Genomic DNA, 23,373 nt, shown 5'->3' on the forward strand with positions numbered 1-23,373 from the left:
ATCATCAAGGGGTTTGGGATAAAGAGTTCTGGCATTTCAGATGTGGCCTCACCAAGTCTCATAAGGTCAGGTGTCCCCAGACATAGGAAAGCGTTCATATCTTTCCTATGGGATCTTGTGTTTCAGAGAACAGAAAGGGGTAGGGTCAGGTGCTCATGGAGCAGATGCCAGAGCCTCGAATATTAAATTCCCAGGGGCATTGCTTCCTGTGTACAGATGGGCAGCCTTAATGCAGGCAGCACAGACAGCCTGTTTTTTCCCATAGTTCAGAGGAGAAGAGAGGGTTTTGTACTGGAGAAGGGAGAGCAGAGCTGTGACCTGTCAGTGGGAGTAAGAATCATGCACGTTAGGTCCATTCTCCATCCAGCACCCAGAGGGGTCTTTCATGTGGGTAGCACTGCCCTCTGCACTTATCACCCCGGGTGCCTTCCCATCACACTTGGCAGAGAATCCCAGATCCTCATCATGGCAACGTGAACCCCATGTGACTTCACCCCTGGAGGCTCTCATCACCTGCTCCATTCTTCTCAGCCCACTTCTCTCCCCCTCACTGTCTTCTTCGTATCTCAAGCACATAAATTCTGCTTCCTTCAAGATTTCTCACTCTCCTTCTCCTCGGTCCCTCCTCCAGAGACCTGCACACCTCTCTGCCCCATTGTATTCCAACCTCTACTCTAAATGTCACCTCTTCAGAGAGGCCTTTGCTGACCACTGTGTCTGAAGTAGCCCCTGTCCCCATCCCTCCTGATCCCTCCTACCACTCTGACATATTTTTGCTTGTTTTCCTCGTTTTTGTGACATACTATATATGTATTTGCTTGGTTTTGCTCTGCATACACCAAGAACTAATGTTCTGTGGTGGCAGGGACTTTATTTTGTTCACAGCTGTATCTTCAGAACTATGGACAGTACCCAGCACAGAGCAGGCCTTTAGTCATTTTCTGCTGAAATAAATGGGGGGCAGGAGGATGCATGGGGAGTAAGGAGATCCTAATATATGGTGACTGAAGATTTGCCTTTGGGTGGTGGGCACACAGAATAATATACATACTTGTAACATAGAAACCCACACCTGAAACCTATATGGTGATGGAAGGAGTCTTGACTTTGGATGATGAACACACAATATATATACAGATAATGTATTATAGATTTGTACACTGGAAACCTATATATTTTTTTTAGCCAAAGTCACTCCAATAAATTCAATTTTTTAAAAAAAGGCTTAAAAATGGAAATGGAAGATTGTGAGCATTTCTAAGGCTTTACTGCATTGTCTTTAAGGCACAACTGTTACATCTTGCTTCCAGACAAATTCCTCTGTGTAGCCAGTGCGGGGTCTGCAGCTCTGAGCACAGAAGCGGCCAGGATGCCCAATCAACACGCCTGCGCAGTCTGGCCTTCCTTAGCTGGGCAGCTGAGGCCTGACCTGGAATCCAAATATCCTCTTGGCACCACAGGGGCAACCTGGAATATCCTTTCCTTGAGAGATATTTACAGAGACCCAGATGGGGGCACTCCCTCTGCCATGTCTGGGAATCTCTCTTGGTTCCTGGAATATTTTAGTTTTAAACCTCTGGAAAATTGCATCTCCCCTGGATTCATTTTTCCATGGGATCCAATTCTTCCTCACGATAATCTCTGATTCATCTTCTGTTTCTGAAACTTCAGGTGTAACCTCATCTTCTGTTTCTATGACGATTTCAAATTCTGGAAAAAGGAAGCTGTGGTCTGGAACTGTATTGTCCAAATTATCTGGTTGTACAAGCCTGCTTACGTCCAGAGCTTATTTGGGGACCTACACAGCCACAAACCCTGCAGAGATGAGCCACAGACCTGATGGGGAAGGACAAGGATCTCCCATCTCTGGGGAAGGACACTCAGAAGATGGCTCATATAAGTACAAGTCCTTTCTCCTAGGTGGCTGATTTGTAAAAATTCGCAGGCTCACTCAACACTGAGGCCGCTCCTGGCCCCAGAAGAGGAGCAGGCTGAGATGGAGGCTAGGGGGGACAGGGGCGTGTACAGTTGGAGAGGGCATGCCAGTCCTGGAGGTGAGGGAAAATTCCTGACTACTTGTCTGGAACTACTGGTCTCTCCACCCTCATGCCTGCGCCACCCCTTGAATCCCGCCCCACCGCTCCAGGGCACACATCCAGATTTAATGATCTTCTGAGTTACATCACCATAGATTAGTGTTGCCTGTTTTGAACGACCAATGTGAACCACACAGTATGTTCTGTTCAGTGCTGGCTTTATTCATGGAACACGATGTCTGAGAGACACAGTATCTATGTGTGAAGCAGAAGATCGTGTTTGTTGCTGGGGAGCATTCGTTCCACTTAGTGAACTTACCACTATCTACCTGTCTGTTTACCACTGGTGGATAACTGAGCTGTTCACAGTTTGGGACTGGAATGAATGAGGCTTCTCTGAACATTCCTGTACCTGCCTTTTGATGAATCCAATATTACAAGTATATTTTAATTAATGGAGGGAGGAATCAAGCTTCCCATGTATTTATCATTTCAGACCCTGGGACTGGGAGTGGTCACCTCCTCTAAGTAAATATGAAATTCCAGGCCAGCAGATTGGGACCTTGAGCGGCAGCTGGTATCTGCATGCCCATCAAGATAAGCTGATTTAATCACTCCGTTGTGCTCTGCACTTCTCACGGGCTCTCCTACCACCCCACCCCACCCCAACCCCCCCCACCACCACCACCTTCACCACCACCTTCACCATGCACATTTCACTCAGGTGACAGATCTATCCTGGGTACAACTCAAAAGAAGGCTTGCTTCAGTTTGTCCATGGTTCCATCCGATTCACAGAGCTCCCTTTGAATGAGACCAATGCTCAGAACCACACCAATCAGGGCAAAAAATAGCCCATAATAGAAGGAAGTTTCACCTGTTTGAACAAATCGCTGCATATTCCACAGGTGAGTGAGGAGATCCAGGCGCACTGGTGAATTGCAAGTTGGATTAGTTACCACAGACAACCGTGGGAACCTACGTCTGTTTATCTCAAGAGCTGTACCAGGGCTACTTTCTCTGAGGATTCTTCATGTTGAAAGTAAAAAAGGCCAGCCAGGCCAGTGTGGCTCAGTGGTTGAGCATCGACCCAGGAACCAGGAGGTCACGGTTTTGATTCCTAGTCAGGGAACACGTCTGTGTTGCAGGCTGGATCCCCATTATAGGGTGTGCAGAATGCAGCTAATCAATGATTCTCATCATTGATGTTTCTCTCTCTCCCCCTCTCTGAAAGTAATAAAAACATAAATCACATTTAAAAAGTAAAAAAGGCCAAATAAGTTATTAAAATCTTGGTTTATTTTAAATACCCACATTTAAAAATTGGGGTGATTAGCTCTAGCTCAGAAATGCCCTGCCATATTGGGGCTGTTTAAAGGGTTTACAAAATTATGAAAACAGTGCCCTTCACGGGGAGTTGGATGGTAATGGGACAAGTGCACAGTTGTAGGATGGACTTGGTCCATCTGTCAGCTCTCTCCATGATGGTGGTAGTCACCTCTTAGGAGAAGGAAACCAGTTGATCCTTTTGAGGTCTGAGCCCGGTGCACCGCATGCCTGGATGATCTGGGACAGGTTCAGCCTCAGCTTGGAAACAATAACCCTGGGAAGAACCAGAGTGATTGGATCCAAGAGCAAGTTCCTGGAACCCGGGGCTCTCCCAGGACCTGCTGGCTCCAGGCCATAGCTCAGCAATGTTTTCCAGGTGAGGCGACCTTGGGGGACCTGGGGACGGTCAGCATCCTGAGGCAGCAGTGTCTCTCTGGAGCATGGTGTATCCAATATGGCAGCCCCTGCACACACTGCTTTTAAGTGAATTAATTAAACAAAATGAAAAATTCAGTGTCTCAGTTTCATGAATCACATTTCAAGTGTTTAATAGTGTCGACATAAGAAACATCCAAACATGTAGAGAATTTTATATAAAGTTTATTTGAGCCAAACTGATGACATATACTGGGGAGCAAGACCTCAAACACTCTGGAGAATAAGTTTTGCAGCCACTTGTATGCAGCTGAAATTAAGGAGTGAATGTAAGGAAGATTACGTGGAGGTGGGAGAAAGCAAGGGGGGATGGGATGACAGGATAATTAGGAAGATTATGTGCTTTCTTAAGGGCGGTTGTGCCTTCAAGTAGTGTTACTTCTGGCATCTTAAATGTTGTGGAGAAGCACAGGACTTAGTTGAAAAGTCTGTGAGGAGGATTCTCCAAAAGGTTGGGGGCCACTAGGGAGACCTTGCCGAAGGCAGCAGCCTCTGCCTTGACTTTTCCATAATAGTCCGAGCCCCTGGGTGTTTTGCTGGAATCTCTATGTTTAGGCTTTAAACACGACCTCCTAGAAGCATGTGCTTTCTCAAGGATACTTACCCTGCTGATAGTAGAGGTTAATTTTAGTTCAAGCTGTTGTTACAATAAAAGCCTAAGAAGGCAGGCAGTGGGGCTGTTTTGGTGCCTCCTGCCAAGCAGCCCCTTAGCCTTCTCTTTCACAGAAACCTGTGTCAGAGTAATCCATTCATCCGTCGCTCAGGGTCTGCTGGTCAGTCCCAGCAAAAGATGTGTTAAGCAGATGCACAAGAACAATGGACTGGTCTAAAGAAGTTACAGGCCTGGGGTGGGACTACCCACCATGACCTGCCCAGTTAGGAATTTGTGATTTATTACAGCACCACTTTTTTTTTGGTCCACAATAGCCTCGTGTGTCTGGTGGCTACCACACTGGCTACCACACTGAACAGTGCAGATAAAGTGCATGCCCATCACTGCAGAAGGATCTAGTGGGCAGTCTAGGCTAGATGCCTTCAGAGGAGAATACAAAGAGTCTCTCAGTGACTGAGTCAACAAAGTTGACACAATGAAGAAAGGTTAAGGTCTCTTAACTTTGTGGCTCTTCTCCTGTAAATAAACCCTCTGTGTGGGGTCACCTGGACCTCTTCCCATCACTCGGTGGGAATTGTCTTCACCCACACCCCAATCCTGGGGAGTCTAATTGTGTTCTTTAGAAGTGTTCAATGTAGTCAGCAAAAATATCATTGAATCATATACTTTAAAGGGGTAAACTCATAGTGCATAAATGGTATCTCAATAAAAAGTACTAGGTATAAATTTTGTAAATAAAGCAAAATCACTTATATGTAATATATATATATATATATACTAGAGGCCTGTTGCAGGAAGATTCCTGCAAGAATAGGGCTTCCTGAGGCCAGAGCGAAGCAGAGAAGGGAGCAAAGCCCGCAGCGGGCTTCGCTCCCTTTTCCACTGCCTCGCTCCCTCCCGTCTCTACTGCCTTGGCTCCCTCCCATCTCTGCCGCCCTGCCGGTCAGGCCTGTGGATCGCTGGTGTCCCGCCTGGCCACCCCAGGTCGGTTGGCACAGGGGATGCCCGGATGGCAGCTGGTTGGGCCGGCGGATCGCTGCTGTCCTGCCCGGCCGCCCTGGGTCGAGTTGCAGATAGCAGGCCCGGATGGCAGCGGGGCAGGCGATGGATGGCGCTGTCCTGCTCTGCCTGCAGTATGCAAATTTAACGGCCATCTTTGTTGGGTTCATTTGCATTCTCTTCTGATTGGCTGGTGTGCATAGTGAAGGTACGGTCAATTAGCATCTTTGTCTTTTATTAGTATAGATATCAGTACAGTACCTGCAGAAGTCCTTTTGAAAAGAAAGAATAAATAAAGGCAAGAAATAAACACTTATTTTTTAATTTATTTTTTTAATCCTCACCTGAGGATATTTTCCCATTGATTTTTAGAGAGAGTGGAAGAGAGAAGGAAAGATAGAGAGAAATATTAATGTGAAAGAAACACATCAATTGGTTGCGTCCTGACCAGGGCCTAGGCCAGGGAGGAGGCTGCAAATGAGGTATGTGCCCTTGACCAGAATCGAACTTGGGACCCTTCAGTCCACAGGCTGACACACTCTATCCATTGAACTAAACCAGCTAAGGTGAAATAAAAACATAATTTTTTTCCATATAAGTTTCCTTTTATTTTGAAATTGAGATAGTGGAATGAAGTGGTTCGTGGCTGACACTGGAGTGCTCATCCAGCAAAAGCACAAACTCCAAAAAGCCGGAGCCAGCTGCTCCACCTCCCTCACCTCCCACCCCGGACAAAGTCAAGATCAGATTAAAGGGTGGAAGAAAGGGTATAATCAAAATCCAGGTGGTGACAGCTGGCTAATTTCCAACAAAGTGCAATTTCCAAAGTGGCCCCGTTTACAAAAGAGGGTCACGTAATCACAAACTTGAGTCTCTGCTCCAGCTCCAATCCCCGCCCCCGCCCATGATTCGAATTCATAACAATACATTTTTCACTGTCCTGAGTAAGAGACCTCTCTCATATACCCATTCACTCTGCCTCAGGGGAGGGGCTCTTTTGATTTATTTTGGTTCCTGGGACCAAGATCAAGATGCTGGAGATGGGAGGATCCAAATGGTGGCAGATATTTATTCATATGCTAACTCATTATCTGCTGAAATTCATCTTACCTTTCTATTGCAGTGGGTTACGTACAACTTACAGAGGTGTTATAAGAAGTGTCCCGCCCGCAACCCCCACAGGGGAAAATGGTAAATCAAGACCTAAGCACCCAACACACACAAAACCTTAGTTCCTGCTGAGAGTGACTGGAAGTCACCTGGTGGGGTGGGGTGGGGGTGGGGTAACAGATGAGAAGCCTGGGAAGGACTCTCAGGCAGGAATAGGATGTGGGGACAGGGGCAGGCCAGGGGCCCCGATGTGAAACTCTACCTGTTTGAGTATCGTGTCATCTTAAACGAGTGGAGAAATTCACCAAAGAGTGAAACTTATTTATGGGGGAAAAGAAAGAGAAAAGTTTGGGGAATTAAAATCATCCAGTGGATAATGGAAAATGTCTCCCTCTTTTTTTTTACTTTTTAAAAATTTTTGGAAAGTGTTTTTAAGGTAATATTTTTATTTTCCTTTGGAAAAAGAAATCTTTTCCCGCCCCCCCCCCCCCCAACCTAAGCAAGTGGAGTTGCCACTACCTAATTTTTCTCTATTGTCTTCCTAAGAGGTAGATAAAACAAATGTGAAATCGGGGCTTCTAGGAGGAGGTCCATTCATTACAGGGTCGGGAGGGGCTGGGATGGCCCAGTGGAACGCCCCAGACTACACAGACACCTGAGCGACCAGAGGACCTGGCCTCAGACTCTCGGGACAAAGGATCCTGCTCCACCTCTTTCCCTTCTACAGCCATGTCTCCATGGAGACAGAGAAGCAGATGCAGTGGAGGTGGAGCATCTCAAAGAAACCCTGTTGAAGAGGTCTTTGTTCGGCTTCCCCAGGATTCTAGGCCACACCCCAGATCTCACCTCCAGCCAGCTCCCCTCCTCTCCTCAATCTCTGGACCAGAGGTCGGCAAACTCATTGGTCAGCAGAGCCAAATATCAACAGTACAACGATTGAAATTTCTTTTGAGAGCCAAATTTTTTAAACTTAAACAATATAGGTAGGTACACTGTTATTAACTTCATTAGGGTACTCCTAAGGCTTAGGAAGAGCCACACTCAAGGGGCCAAAGAGCCGCGTGTGGCTCACGAGCCGCAGTTTGCCGACCATGGCTCTGGTCCAACAAAGAAATAGCCGGTGAGAGGGACAAACTGGAGGGAAAGGGGGGAAACATGGGACCCCAGGGCAAAGAAGGCAGAAAGGGGGGACCGCATGGTCAGCCCTCCCAACCCAAGTGGTATGAGTGGGGGATGCTGGCAGGCCTGCCTGCTCAAGGACAAACCGTTTGTGGCACAAGCCTCAGCTCTCTCCTCGGGCTGGGATTCCCACCCCATGCCTGAGTCCCTGCCCTGGGTTCCAACCTTACAGTAAGGACTGAGGTAGTTAATCCATTTATGCTCATAGCACAGAATCACCTGTGACGATTCAAAACACACGCTCCAGGGAGCTTCCTGCTAGTTCATTTAAGAAAAAAAAAATTTTCTTCCTTTTGTCTTGTCAGTCCAAACTCAACCACACTAAGGCACCAGTGGTGCTGTCACACTCTGCCCCCAAAGAGGGCTGAGTGAGGGTTGGGGCTGTGGCCCTCACCCTCCAAATGCACCTTTGGTCCTGAGACCTCCTGCCCTGCACCCCATAGAGAAGCCTGATGCATCCAAAGGAGAGAAACCGAAGTGCTCAGCTGGTATTGCTCTCAGTCTGAATACAACAGAAGATGCTCTGCATCTAAACCAAGTGTCTGAAAGGGAAGTGGCTTTATGTCCCCTGGCACTGAGGATTTTTCTCCCATCTTCCTGCAATGACTGCGTCAGGCTGTGCTGTTCTCCTTCTACCGTTAAAAACATATTTAAATGATCTGTCAGAAACTGGGAAGGGACTTCGATATTAACTCTACTGCACCCTGCTGTAGTTTCATTGGCTTCTCCCAGAAGACACAAGAATTCTGGGTCAGAGACAAAGGACAGTTTCCTATCACAGCAACAGAGAGTAACCAGAGTATCAAAATTTGCACCTGTCCCCCAAGTCCCAGTTCCCACAGGGCGAGGGAGGAGGTCCAGGGGATGCCAGCACACACAGTGGGTTGCATTACAGGAGACCGTCCACAAAGTGAGGAAATGTGAATGTTTCACATCGGGCAGCAAGCCTGCCTGGCGTTGTCCTGGAGGAAGACCTTGTCACTGTTACACAGGACGCTAAACACGTCTACCCGGTGCTCTGGAGGGACACACTCTCCACCCGCCATGGCTGTTCACTGTGCAACAAGCATGTCAAGCTCATGCAACAAATATTTTTACAGCCCAGCCAATAAATGGTATGTAAGAAACATTTTAATAAAAATTTCATAACTTAATTTTTAATAATATCCTGTTACACATAATCTATATATACACTGAGTGGCCAGATTATTATGACCAGCCAGATTATTATGACCACCCTATCAGTACTTTGTTGTACTGATCATAAGGAAACCGGGGTGGGTGGTGGCAGACAGGGGCAGCAAGGGAAGGAGGAGGGGGAGATGTGGGGAACCTGATTGGTCCTGATGGCTGGCCAGTTTAGGGACCCCACCCATGCAGAAATTTCGTGCACCAGGCCTCTAGTTATTAATAACAAACTACAAGGTTCGCTAATGATTGATTATTATAATTGTGTTTCATTCATTTCCCTTACACACCTTACACACAGGCGCACCTTTTCTCTCCACTAATACTAACAACGAATATTTTAGCAGCCGATTGCTACGTCATTAGTCTTGGACTGACTTGTTTGGTGTGCGCAACAGGAAATATTTCGTTTTCGGAGAACAAGAAAAATAGGTTTATTTGAGTTACACTTATTAATTTGTGCAGTTATTCAGTGTCTGTCTGGTGAGTTAATGTTCAAGAAAAAATATTAATTTTTATTAAATGTTCTATTATTTTATGTTAATGATTACTCATTTGTTTCAGCCCTTTGTACTTAGCATGTCTCTATCAAAATCAAGTGGTAGTAAAAATAAACAAAAAATTGCTGACGAACAGCAAAATTTCCAGGAAAAGTGGGAATTGGAGTATTTTTGCTGTGAAGTACAAAATAAAATAATCTGCTTGAAATGTAATAATGCTATTAGTGTACCAAAGTTATACAACATTAATCGTCACTATGAACAACACAAATCAAAATATGATAATTACGAGGGATTAATGAGACAAGGAAAGTTGAAAGAGCTCAAGTTGGGACTGAGAAAACAGTTCATGTTTACTAAAGTATCACCAGAAAGTGAAGCAACCGTGCATGCCAGCTACATCTTGTCGGAGTTGATGGCTAAACCCTTGAAACCTTTTACTAATTAAAGCTGCAGAAATTGTTTGTCCTGGAAATGTGAAGTCTTTTCAAACAATCTTTGTCTCGAAATACAGTTGCAGAAAGAGTTACTGATTTGGCGGACAACTTAAGTATTCAGATCAAAACAAAATCATCTAGTTTCAAAGTTTTTCCCATTGCCTGTGAGGAGAGTACAGACACTGGAAGCTTAGCTCAATTAGCTGTGTTTCTTCGTGCTTGTGACACAGATTTCAACATGTTTAAGGAATTATTAGAACTAGTACCGATGCATAACACTAGTACAGGACAAGATATCTCTAATTGTGTTTCTAAACTTCTGCAAAAATACAATCTACCTCTCTCAAAATTAACTTCTGTAGCTACAGATGGAGCTCCTTCGATGACCGGAAAAAACAATGGTTTTGTGGCATTACTGCAAAAAAAACAGTGAAATTTATGACGAATCCAAGATTCATCTTACACATTGCATTATACATCAAGAAGTATTATGTGCAAGGGAATAAACATGGAAAATGTGTTGACACCTATCAAAAAAAATTATCAACTTTATAAGATCTCGAAATTTAAATCAGTGACAGTTCTCTGCTTTCTTAAGTGAATTAGCAAATATTCCGACTTGCCCTACTATGCCGAGGTACGTTGGCTATCCTGCTCCAAGATTCTTAGATGATTCTGGGACTTGAAAGAAGAAATATGTCAGTTATTAATAACTAAAAATCAAGACACAAGCCTGTTTTTTGAGACAATATGGTTGCAAGATTTAACAAAATACTCGTGGTTGATATAACAAAACACTTATATGATTTAAACTTAAAACTGCAAGAAAAAAAGGAGACATATGTACTACTATTTGTAATACTTTAAATAAAAAATAAATAAACAAATAAATAAATAACTGCAAGGAAAAGATAAGATTATTACAAACATGTGTGACCAAGTCAAAGCATTCAAATGTAAGCTAGTTCTTTGGGGAAAACGGTTGAAAAATGAAGATTTAATGCACTTTCTGACATGCAACATGAATAAATCAAGTCTAGGTGAAACTGCACTGTAACAAAAATACGCAGAAAAAAATTTTTAAGCCTTAGAACTGAATTTGAAACAAGGTCTGCAGATTTTAAATTTTTAGAAGACAAGTTTTCTTTGTTTTCTTCTATATTTTCAATAAATATAGAATCAATATCTAATCAAATGCAAATGGAAGTAATTGAGATCCAGTGTGATTCAGATTTGAAGGCAAAATTCAGTGAAGTTGGTGTGCCTGAATTTTACAAATATTTACCTGCCAGGTTTGAAAATACTCGAAAATTCGCATGTTTGGAATTATTTCCATGTTTGGAAGTACTTACCATGACAGCAGTTATTTATAATTATAAAAGGAAATAATCCTCCTGTCAGATCCAGAATTACTGACACTCACCTTGGGTCAGTTTTGAAATTGATCACTGCCAACAAGATTTCCCCCCAAGTAGAAGAGATAGTAGCAGAGAAGGGATGCCAAGTGTCAGGAAGAAACATTAATTTTATCATTGCTCTTGTTCTTTTTTTTTATACTATACTTTTCGAAATAAACCTACGTTTCTATGAAAATTGAAGCTTTTAGTTTTTTTGTGGCCCACATACACTTAAATCTTGTTTATTTGGCCCGTGTTAGCCTTTGAGTTTGACATGCTTGCTGTACAAACATCCTTGAAAAGAAGGTGGGAGAAAAAACAGTCAGTGCTTCAGTGCAAGACGTGCAGAAATGCAAGAAACGCATGGAATCTGTCACCAACACCAACAAACAATATTGTAAGAGAGAAACAAGTGAACGATTGAGATAGTAATAGGGAGCGGACATGTGATCCAGGGGATCCCTGCCTCGCTGCAGTGATGACTGACAGCCCCGAGTGTGAGGGCGGACACTTCAGTGTCACAGGAATGTGACCTCATTTGGAATTTCCGGCTGGAAAGCCTTGGGGGTTCCCCACTGCCTCAGGGATGAAACCCCAACTCCCTAGCGTGCCCAGCAAGGCCTCATGACCTGCCCTGCTCCCCCCTCTGCAGCTCCTACAGCAGCGCTGGCCTCCATCCCCCGCCCAACAGCCTCTCCTGCAATTCCCCAACAGGCTTCCAAGCCTGGCCCCTGCGTGTCTCTGCTTGCAGCCCTCCGCCCTTCACCTGAAAAAGTTCCTTCATCAGGGTTCAGCTCAGGCAGCTCCTCCTCCCACCTCCCATCCTGCTTCCTCCTGTTCCCCCTTTTCCCCTCCCCCCGCCCCCATGATAGAGAATGAGGACCCACTCCGTCTGCCCACAGCACTCCTGCTCACCTCGGTCATCCTGCTGAGCATGCCAGAGGTGGTGACTCTCCTGGTTACTTGCCCAACCTGGATTCTTTCTAAAATTTCAGAGACATGCATATATAAGGCAAAACTTCCAGCACATGTTTTTTTTTAAGGAAAAATAAAATTCTCCCTTTCCTCTTCGAACTCCATCCCACTTGCACTTGTAAGTCCAATGCTGTTACCAGTTTCTAGCTGTGGCCCCTTCATAGTTCTAAGTATCCGACCATCTGGGTAATGATGTCAAGTAGCAACACCTGGCTTCCTCTCCCTAGCGATGACTAGCCTCATGTGGAAACATTTTATACTTAAACCAAATGTCTGTGAAGCGTTTTCCCGTGCCTCACCTCATTTGATCCCCACAGAAGTCCTGGGGTAGGTAGATAGGAGACTCAGTGGAATCCTATTTTCTTTTCATTAGCTGGAAAACGGAGGTTTAGAAAGCTTAGAAACTTGACCCGACTGAAAAGAGGTAACAAATGGTGGACCTTGAAAATGACTTCAGGTTTTCTCACTGCACAGAATATAGTCAAAAGCTGCTGCAGTTAAATATTTCACCCTTTGTTCTCCCTACGTGATCTACAATAATAATCTGCTCCATGTTGATATTTGCTGTTGTGTTGCTGACAATTCCTTGAAAGAGAAGTTGAGGTGCTTCACTGGGCTGAAAACATTTAGCTACATCAGAAAGCAGGTCTAATTAAGCAAGTCTGTTCTATATCTATAAAAGGCTAAGTTGACTTGCGCATTCACGGTACACATAAAGCTTTTGCTGGCACCAATCGCACGCATGTGTTTCGATCTGTCATTGTCAATGGTGACTTTGGTTGTTTTTGTTGACATTCTGAAGCTGAAAGAAAGCAGCCGAGTTGCATGGAAGTAACAATGGTGATTAAATATGATCATAACAGCCGAAACCGGTTTGGCTCAGTGGATAGAGCGTCGGCCTGCGGACTGAAGGGTCCCAGGTTCGATTCCGGTCGAGGGCATGTACCTGGGTTGCGGGCACGTCCCCGGTGGGAGATGTGCAGGAGGCAGCTGATCGATGTTTCTCTCTCATCGATGTTTCTGACTCTCTATCTCTCTCCCTTCCTCTCTGTAAAAAATCAATAAAATATATTTTAAAAAAATAAAAAATAAAAAATAAATATGATCATAACAGTGATCCGAGTAGATATAATTATCCTTATGTAACCGAAGTTGCTGTCATATTCAGAAACGAAGATGGAGAACCTCCTTTTGAAAGGGACTTGCTCATTCATTGTAAACCAGATCCTGATAATCCGAATGCCACTAAAATAAAACAAATCAGTATCCTGTTTCCTACATTGGATGCGATGATGTATCCTATTCTTTTCCCACATGCTGAAAAGGCAGGGGAATGGATATTGCATTAAGACTCAGAGACGGCTGTATAACCGACAATAATACTAGATGCAATGGATGATGCGAAAAGAAAAAATTTCCCATTGAATTTCTTAAAAGTATTACTCCTTCAGGAATGCCGTGTCATAAATTAGAATTGAAAGTAGGTGCAGTCATCATGCTACTGAGAAATTTTAATAGTAAATTGGGTCTCTGGAATGGTACTAGATTTATTATCAAAAGATTTCGACCTAACATAATCTAAGCTGAAGTATTAACAGGATCTGCGGAGGAGAGGTTGTTCTGATTCCAAGAATTGATTTGTCCCCATCTGACACTGGCCTCAGTGTTAGAATAAGTTTAATCAATTTATCAGTCATTGTTTGTTTGTTTTTTAATATTTTTTATTGATTTTTTACAGAGAAGAAGGGAGAGGGATAGAGAGTTAGAAACATCGATGAGAGAGAAACATCGACCAGCTGCCTCTTGCACACCCCCCACTGGGGATATGCTCACAACCAAGATACATGCCCTTGACCGGAATCCAACCTGGGACCCTTCAGTCCGCAGGCCGACGCTCTATCCACTGAGCCAAACCGGTTTGGCATATCAGTCATTGTTTTTTATCAATGTTGTGGGGGTTTTTTGTTGTTGTTTTTTAAAATATATTTTATTGATTTTTTACAGAGAGGAAGGGAGAGAGATAGAGAGTTAGAAACATCAATGAGAGAGAAACATCGATCAGCTGCCTCCTGCACATCTCCCACTGGGGATGTGCCCGCAACCCAGGTACATGCCCTTGACCGGAATCGAACCTGGGACCCTTCGGTCCACAGGCCGATGCTCTATCCACTGAGCCAAACTGGTTTCGGCTGTCAATGTTGTTTTTATATCATGTTTTTGATGTTTTTATATTATGTTTTTGTTCTTTTTATATCATGTCTTTGTTGTTGTTATATCATGTTGTTATTGTTTATTTATTAATCAATTTATATATTACTTTCATATACGTTTTACTAATTTTCTTTCATCTCTGACACTTGTATTACAGAGAAAGGGAGAATAGTGATATTAAAATATTTCTTCTCTAATTAATTTCCTTCCAATGTGCATGAATTCATGCACCAGGCCACTAGTATGCTCATAATTTCGTTCCATGACATCAGGGATCTGACTGCACCACTTATAAGTAGGATTTTGTCCAACGACTTAACCTCCCAGAGCTCAGTGTCCTCTTCAAGCTCAGTGAAATACCAGCCCTCCTGATGTTAGGACTGTAAGTATCAATAAAGAAAACACCTGCAGAGATACCACAAGAACTGGGGGCTGCGGGCATGTTCCTTATGATCAAAATGGAGTCCATTTCTGGAAACATGTTGCATAGAAATGTTTCCAAACACAGGAACTTGGATTCTATTTTTTATATATATTTTTATTGATTTCAGAGACGAAGGGAGAGGGAGAGAGAGATAGAAACATCAATGATGGCAGAGAATCATTGAGCGCCTCCCTCCTGCATACCCCTCAATGCCCGGGGATTGAGCCCTCAACCCGGGCATGTGCCCTGACTGGGAATTGAACCTGTGACCTCCTGGTTCATAGGTTGACACTCAACCACTGAGCCATACCAGCCAACTATGCTTACCAGGTACAAACAAGCACCAGACACAATCCAGTATTCACATTTCCAACATTCACATTTCCTAACTTTGAGGATCCTATTAACTGAAAAAAAAAAAATAATGATTCCTATCTAGCTGATTTAACAATCTCAAGTAATTGCCTCCAAATATCACCGAAAATACTCTTTAAAAGTCTAAGAGTCTGTCAAGGGTTGCACGTGATGTAAGCAGGGGGAACAGCCACTGTACTTAGATGTCAACAAGTAACTCCATATTGACTCCGGGCACCTGAAGTAAGAACAACACTGTGAGAGCAGAAACACGTGGCCTTTTCCCTTCACCAAGAAGCAGCATGGGAGAGAGAATCTGAAGATCCTACGCTGCTTTGAAGATGGAGGAAGCCAAGGGATGCAGCCTAGAAGCTGGAGAAGCTAAGGGCACGCTTCTCCCCTGGAGCCTCCAGAAGGACCTGGCCCTGCAGACACCTGGCTTTCGTCCAGTGAGACTGATCCCAAGACTTGGGCCTGCAGAGCTGGGAGATAGTGTGTGTGTGCTGTGCTCAGGAACTGAGTCGGTGGGAATATGTCCCAGTAAGCAAATGGCCAACCTTGGAAAAGAAAATAACAGTGTGGGCGGTAATGTAAACTACATGCAAATGAAATGCATCACAGTCACTAAAGATGTCCTCTAAATTGGGTCTGAGTAATCAGAGCACCAGTGGACCCACCAAGGGCTCACCCCTCAGGGAGGTGCAGGCAAGGTGAGAGGGAATGCTCACCATGAACAAGCACCAGGCACAATCCAGTCAGAGAACAGCTGATGGAGGACTCACTGTCCTGCAGCCTCGACTCCTCCCTCAGATACTCACACGCTGCACATTTCAACAGTTTTGATAGATATATCTCTTTTGGCTTAATCTTCTCAAATCTGCCTAACAAATACATTCACAGTATACATTATGCAGTGAATAACACCCTGCAAATGCAGAGGGAATTTTATCTAACCTCATAAATGAACCGGTTGTGTGAGGTTTCCAGGTACAAGGTAGGAGTGACCACTCCCAGCAATAACAATAGTCCCTGTTTCCAAAGCCCCTCTTTGTCAGCACTTGCAGATACTATCTCTTCTAAGAACAGTTCCACCCCCCTCGCCACCACCCCCCAAAAAAACCCAGGAAGTCCTTTTGTGGTCACGTCTTCCACCCACACCTAACCCCCCACAACCACTTTCTGTTCTCGATCTTTATAGGTTTTTTTTAATATATTTTTTATTGATTAAGATATTACATATGTGTCCTTGTCCCCACGTTACCCTCTACCCCCGCCCCCACTCATGCCCTCACCCCCCCGTTGTCCGTGTCCATTGGTTAGGCCTATATGCTTGCATATAAGTCCTTTGGTTGATCTTTCCCCCTTACCCCTACCCTCCCCTACCTTCCCTCCAAGGCCCGACAGTCCAATCAATGCCTCTCCATCTCTGGATCAGTCCTTGTTCATCAGTTTATGTTGTTCATTATATTCCACAAATAAGTGAGATCCTGTGGTATTTATCCGCTCTCCAGTTCCATCCATGCTGTGGCAAATGGTAAGAGTTCCTTTTTCTTCTTCCTCTTCTTAAAGAATACCTTTCAGCATTTCATATAATGCTGGTTTGGTGGTGATGAACTCCTTTAGCTTTTTCTTATCCGTGAAGCTCTTTATCTGACCTTCTATTCTGAATGACAGCTTTGCTGGATAAAGTAATCTTGGTTGCAGGTTCTTGCTATTCATCACTTTGAATATTTCTTGCCACTCTCTTCTGGCCTGCATGGTTTCTGTTGAAAAATCAGCTGATAGTCGTATGGGTACTCCCTTGTAGGTAACTGACTGTCTTTCTCTTGCTGCTTTTAAGATTCTCTCTTTATCTTTTGCTCTTGGCATTTTAATTATGATGTGTCTTGGTGTGGTCCTCTTTGGATTCCTTTTGTTTGGGGTTCTCTGCGCTTCCTGGACTTGTAAGTCTATTTCTTTCACCAGGTAGGGGAAGTTTTCTGTCATTATTTCTTCAAAAAGGTTTTCAATATCTTGCCCTCTCTCTCCTTCTGGTACCCCTATAATTCTGATGTTGGTACGCTTGAAGTTGTCCCAGAGGTTCCTTACACTATCTTCATATTTTTGGAATCTCTTTTCTTTTTTCTTTTTCGGTTGGGTATTTTTTGTTTCTTTGTACTTCAAATCTTTGACTTGATTCTTGGGATCCTCTTGTCTGCTGTTGGATCTCTGTATATTATTCTTTATTTCAGTCAGTGTATGCTTAATTTCTAGTTGGTCCTTTTTCATGTCCTCCATGGTCTCACTATACTTATTGAGGGATTCATTAAATTTATCAGCGGTTTCCATAAAATTCTTGAAAAACCTTATAAACGTGGCCTTGAACTCTATATCCAGTCGTTTGCTTTCCTCCATTTCTGCCATTTGTGACCTGTTTCTTTGTCTCCGCATTTTGGCTGCTTCCCTGTGTTGATAGAGTGGCCCTGCGTGCCAGGTGTCCTGTAGGGCCCAGTGGCTCAGCCTCCCCAGTTACCTGAGGTGGACACTCTTGGTGCACTCTTGGTGCCTTGGTTGTTGTAGGATCACTGGGAGGAATTGACCTCCAGGCCAATTGGCTGTGAGAATCAGCTGTGTCTGAAGTGGGAGAACTTCTGTGCTGAAGACACCCTTCTGGGGCAAGACTTGCTTCAGTGGGGCTTTGGTGCTCACTGAGTCTGCTCCCTGAATGTGTCCCTTATGGATCTGAGGAGTTGCAATCTGGATGGTCCCCCTCTGACCACTGGGTACAGTGGCTCCTGGATCTAAGGAGGTGCTAATTCAGCCTCTGCCTGAGGCCACACAGCAGGAGCCACGAAGAGGCTCAGCTGTGAAGCAATGCAAGCCGCTGCGGGGCCTTGGGCCTTCTCTTGGAAGTTCCGGGTCTGCCTGGCTCGGCTGCAGTTAGGTACATTCACATGCAAAAGCCTCTGCCGCAGCCTGGGTGGGGCGGGGTCTCAGGGAGTCAAAGGGCGGAGAAAGCAGCTATGGCTGATTCTCCTAAGGAGTCACGCGTCTCAGTGACCCGATAGTTGCTGCAAGCACCTCTGAGGGAAAGCCGCACTCAAGTTCGCCCGCTGCCCGACAGTCCAGCTTCTCCCCGTATGAGTCCTGGGTCCCCAGAGACTTCCCGGAACCAGAGTTCAGAGCAGTCAGGAGCTTGTGATTCAAAAAAAACAGCCGTGTCCTCAGGTGCCACCCCCTTTCCGCAGGCGCGTGAGCCGCCGTACCTCTGCACTTGTACCTCTGCAGCTCCTCTGGCTCTCAGCGTGCTTTTCTTTCCTTCTAGTTGTAGAATTTACACTCAGCCAGGCTTCCTGTTGTTCTGGATGATGTCTGCTCTGTCCTTTGCGGTATTTTTCAATTGTTGTGGGAGGCGGCAATTTCCCGGTGTTTATCTATGCCGCCATCTTAGTTTCCTCGATCTTTATAGTTTTGCCCAGATGTTACATCAATGGAATTACCCTGTCTGTAATCTCTGAAACTTGCTTCTTTCCAGCATAATGCCTTTGCGATCTGTCCAACTGTTTGGGTGTAGCAATAGTTCCTTGCTTATATTGCTCAGTAGTGTCCATTTTAAGGTTATTTCTACAACCTGTCTATCAATTCACCTGTTGATGGACATTAGGGTTGTTTCCAGTTTGGGGCTTTTACAAATACACCTGCTATAAGCCCTCACAGAATTTTTGTGGGACCATAAGGTTTTGTTTCTCTGGGGGCAAATGCCCAAGAGTGTGCCTGCACCTGAAAAGCTAATGGATATTCTGTTAAGACCAACCCGAGACCTTTCTCAGACTCCAGGCAGCCAAAGGAAGAGAAAAAGCTACAAGACAGCCCTGGCCAGTGTTTCTCAGTGGTTAGAGCCTCAGCCCACACACCAAAGTATTCGATTCCCAATCAAGGGCACATACCTGGATTGCAAATTCGATCCCCAGTCCCAGTCAGGGTGAGTGTGGGAGGCAACCAATTTATGTGTCTTTCTCACGTCGATGTTTCTCCCTCTTTCTGTCTCTATCTGCCCCCCACCCCTCTCTAAAAATCAATCGAAAAAATATCTTCAGGTGAAGATTTAAATTTTTTAAAGCTTCAAGACAAAGGATCCAGGGCTCCCTCTCCCTCCTGGGAACACACCGGCACCTTTCCCTTCCTGGACTTCTCCCCCCAGAGGCACGCATCTTCTAAACCCCAAAGGACTCACGAGAAGTACAGCCAGGGGTGCGGTGGACAGAGGCAGCTCGACCTGGGCTAAGCCTCTGACCCTGTCTCCAAGGATCCCTTTTCTCTTCTCCTGCCTGTTGCTTCTTCTACCTTAAGCCCTCCCTTGGTTTCACTGTCCCCAGCTTTAATAAAGATACTCTCAAGAGCCACCAGAACTCATCTTGTGAAATCTTTCCTACAGGAAGTTAAGAATCCACACACTACCAGCATGGGCCCTAGGCAGACCCGCCCCAGGCCCAGACCCCGTCCCGTAACAAACTGACATCTTAACTATATTTATACAGCATCTTCCAAATCACAATGTAAACGTCTCCCCATTTATTTAGTTCATCTTTGATTTCTTTCATTCATTATTTATAGTTTCCTCATATACATGGTGTACTTGTTTCATTAGACTCATCCCTAAGTATTTCAATGGAGGGATAAATGGTACTGTTTTTTCATTTTCAATTTCCCATCGTTAATGTTAGTGTATAGAAACATTAGTCTTAGTGTGTTGACTTTGTATCCTGCAACCTTTCCAATTTCAATGATAACTTCCAGTTTTTCATGTTTCCGCATGGGACACATAAGCCAGGATTGGGTGTGGTTAACCTTAATCTTGGTGGGACACTATCCCTCCTGGGACAGGAGAGCCTGGGAGGCTTAGGAAGAGCTGCCATAACGCTGTTCTCACTGCTTCTCTATTCTTCAGGGAAGCTGTCCTAGGAGCCTTTCTCCTTGTCATCTCCCAGTGATGCCGGGTCTGAGGCTTCTACCTCGTGCCTGTGGGGTTGAGCTGCAGGCTCTAAAGCTGCTCAGACACAGGTGACATTCTCTCCTCACCAACAGGGTCCTGTCATCCTTGCTGCAGTCACCTGACGCCTTTGTTCGATTGTCATCCTGTGCAAGGGGCGGGGGCAGCTGGCACCTGGGGCCAGTCTTACTTTCGTTGTCTATGTAAGTATGAACCTGTCTGACTCTAAAAGGGCTTGATGGGCCTGGCCCGTGTAGCTCAGTTGCTTGAGCATCGTCCATGCACCAGGAGGTTGCTAGTACGATTCCTGGTCAGGACATCTACAGGGTTGCAGTCTCCATCCCCACTAGGGGCCTGTCAGTGGATGTAGCGCTCTCACATTGATGTTTCTCTCCCTCCCCTTTCCTCTTTCTATAAAAAAAAAATCAATAAACTATTCTTTAAAAAATAATCAAAAAAAAATTCTAAGGGCTCCTTGTCTTGTGACTGGCTGGCTGAATCTATCAGCTTTGCCTCTGGCTCTACAGTAGCTCCCGTGGGATTTCTATGTAGACAATTTGATTACACAGCCGTGAAGTCCTCTAGGAATAGCTTATGGTTTTGCTTCATAGTCAGTTGTGCTGTTTATCGAGGGCTTTCCATTTTAGTCAGGAATTCCTTGCCTGTAGGTTGAGAATTACGAATGAAACACGGAGCTCATTCATTTAGGAAACAGGAATGTAGTCCTTCCAAGTCTGTGTAAATGGGAGGCAAGTCTCTAAAGGTAGGAGCCCAGGTGCATGGGCAGGAGGGCACATTAAGGAAACCTGCCAACATATATACCAACCCACACAGACACATGCCAAATTAAGAGAGGAGGGCTAATACATGTAAATGCATGGACCTCTCATACTAAAGTACTGCACATACACTTAAGGGGAGGAAGTCCCTCCACTAACCATGAGCTTTACCAGGTCTGAAAGTCTCTGCCTCCTCTCTTTCACCTTCCCAACCTATTCGCTGTGACATGGCCGGGGGTCGGGGGGCAGCAGAGAACAGAGGGGCCATGGAATAACTCACTTATTATCTTGTGGCAACAACAGTGATGGTGACAATACAATAACAGTGAGAATCATGGATGGAGCCTTTCTTTGGACCAGACACTCTACAAGGTGCCCTTTCAGTCGGTTTTATGAATCCCAGAGGGTCTATCCTACATCTGTTCCTTTTTTATTCTCCCTACCAGGGTTTCTGCAGCCCCTGCTCTCCTTCTAAATCACACTGCAACTTCATAATTTCCCCTTAAAAACTCAGAAGAATTACAGACAGTGCGGGTCTGAATGTGGATTGGCTATGAGAAGTGTGGGAAACTAGGACGAGCCAGGATTTGGTGGGTGACGTGCCAATGAATCTTTGCTAACTTGGAAAAATTAGTAATATTTACCCTGAGGCTTTGAGATATCTGAGATGGAAATCAGTTGGAACTAGTTCAGGAATATTTTCTTAAAACATTGATGTGGTTGTTTTTTTCATGCAACTATAACGCTTCATAACCCTCCCTTTCTGGCAGCCCTGCCCTTCTTTGTAATGTGAGGTGTGTAATGTGTGTTTGTATATAAGTCACAGTCTACGGTCCCACAACCAGTCCTCCTGCTGCTCTGCCATCAACTACTCTGGAGGGTCATCAAGAACCATGGTGCCCAGAATCTTTGGTAAGAGGGCACCAGCCCCAAGTCTAGCGTATGTGTTATCACACCCATACTGTACCTCTGAACCTCACACTTAATTCTCTCTCCTACTCTATTATTGGCTTCCCACCCCCTAAACCCGCCCCCTGTAACATGTCTGACTGCATTACAATCTCTCCCCCAACCTGCAAATTTCAGAATCTTAGCTCTTCCTAGAGCCCTCCCTGCCACCCAGAGTCTGTCTCAAAATCCACTGTGAGCTGTTAGCAATGAAAGAAGCTCATTGGCATCTCTTGGGCCCCATGACAGCGACCAGGCTACTCTCCAGCATTATTCTCATTCCCCTTCTGCTTCTCAGCTGCCGTCTTCATTTTTGAACTCCTGTTCTCAGACTCGGAAGGACTCACAGGTGAGAAAGGTGGAGGTAGGAGGTGGCACTTTAAGTGGGAGGAGGCTTCCAAGGTCTAAGACCCATCCTGGAGCCCCTTCTGCTCTGGCTTGTTCAGATACTGGGCTGTGGATGTGCCATCCAGCACCCAAGTGTGGGGACGAGATCTACAACCCCTTGGAGCAGTGCTGTGATGAGGGCACCGTCCTGTCCTTGAACCACACCCGCCTCTGTGGTCCCAACTGCACCTTCTGGCCCTGCTTCCAGCACTGCTGCCTTGAGTCCTGGGGCTCTCAGAATCGGGCCACTGTCAGGTTTAAGGTCCCAGGCACAAAGTCCAACTGCATTGCCGCCCCCCTCAGCAGGATCTGTGGCCAGGTAAGAGTCCAGTTCTGGCTGTGGGCAGGGCAGGGGTGGCATTTGTTGCATCAGTCTCTGCTGAGCTTCCCATCACCCATGTCTCTCTCTGGTTCTCTCACCTCTCTATCTCTCTAAAGGAATACTTGCCTAGCAAGCCCTCTACCAGAACTGAATTTATCTGGACCATCCTGAGGAGCATAGACACAGGACACTCAAGACTGTAATATTTGCGGGTCAGCAGTCCTATGATAAACTATAAGGTCTTTAATCCTGGCCTGATAGCTCAGCTGGTTAGAGCATCGTCCTGATACACCAAGGTTGTGGGTTCAATCTCCAGTCAGGAGACATGCCAGAAACAATGTATAAATAACTGGAATCCTATATAATAAAAAGGTAATATGCAAATTGACCCTAATGGTAGAACCAGGAAAGACCCATCACTATGATCCGCACTGACCACCAGGGGGCAGACACTCAACACAGGAACTGCCCCCTGGTGGTCAGTGCGCTCCCACAGGGGGAGCTCCACTCAGCCACAAGCTGGCCTGAAGGCTATGAGCACAGTGGCAGTGGCAGGAGCCTCACCCACCTCCTCAGCTGCACTAAGGATGTCTGACTGGTGGTTTAGGTCTGCTCCCTGGAGCAGGCCTAAGCCATCAGTCAGACATCCCCCAAGGGCTCCCAGGCTGCCAGAGGGATGTCTGACTGCCAGCTTAGGCCCAATCCCTCAGGAAGCAGACCTAAACTAGGAGGTGTATATTCCCCAAGGGGTCCCAGACTGCGAGAGGGTGCAGGCCAGGTT

General features: G+C 45.3%; 1 protein-coding gene and 1 pseudogene across 2 annotated transcripts; one reads left to right on the forward strand and one right to left on the reverse strand.

Moving 5' to 3' along the window:
* Positions 1-1,279: 1,279 nt before the first annotated feature.
* Positions 1,280-2,041, reverse strand: LOC118652760 (annotated as a pseudogene).
* Positions 2,042-21,727: 19,686 nt separating this feature from the next.
* Positions 21,728-23,114, forward strand: IGFL4 (IGF like family member 4). Of its 2 annotated transcripts, none has more exons than XM_036302967.1 (4): positions 21,728-21,847; positions 22,182-22,232; positions 22,306-22,589; positions 22,709-23,114. In XM_036302967.1, exons 1-4 carry the CDS (start codon positions 21,829-21,831, stop codon positions 22,793-22,795), a joined length of 441 nt encoding a protein of 146 aa, XP_036158860.1. In that variant the 5' UTR covers positions 21,728-21,828; the 3' UTR covers positions 22,796-23,114. The 2 variants fall into 2 exon arrangements, with proteins under 2 accessions (XP_036158860.1, XP_036158862.1); XM_036302969.1 differs by having other exon boundaries at positions 22,330-22,589; positions 22,709-23,100.
* The last annotated feature ends 259 nt before the right edge of the window (positions 23,115-23,373 follow it).

This window comes from Myotis myotis, unplaced genomic scaffold, assembly GCF_014108235.1.
Source record: "Myotis myotis isolate mMyoMyo1 unplaced genomic scaffold, mMyoMyo1.p scaffold_m19_p_34, whole genome shotgun sequence".
Taxonomy (NCBI): Eukaryota; Metazoa; Chordata; class Mammalia; order Chiroptera; family Vespertilionidae; genus Myotis; species Myotis myotis.

Bases quoted from the DNA above. Each gene is read 5' to 3' on its own strand.
- IGFL4 (XM_036302967.1), top strand. The intron at 22,233-22,305 runs GTGAGAAAGGTG...CCCATCCTGGAG, and splicing joins AGACTCGGAAGGACTCACAG to CCCCTTCTGCTCTGGCTTGT. The intron at 22,590-22,708 runs GTAAGAGTCCAG...ATCTCTCTAAAG, and splicing joins TCAGCAGGATCTGTGGCCAG to GAATACTTGCCTAGCAAGCC.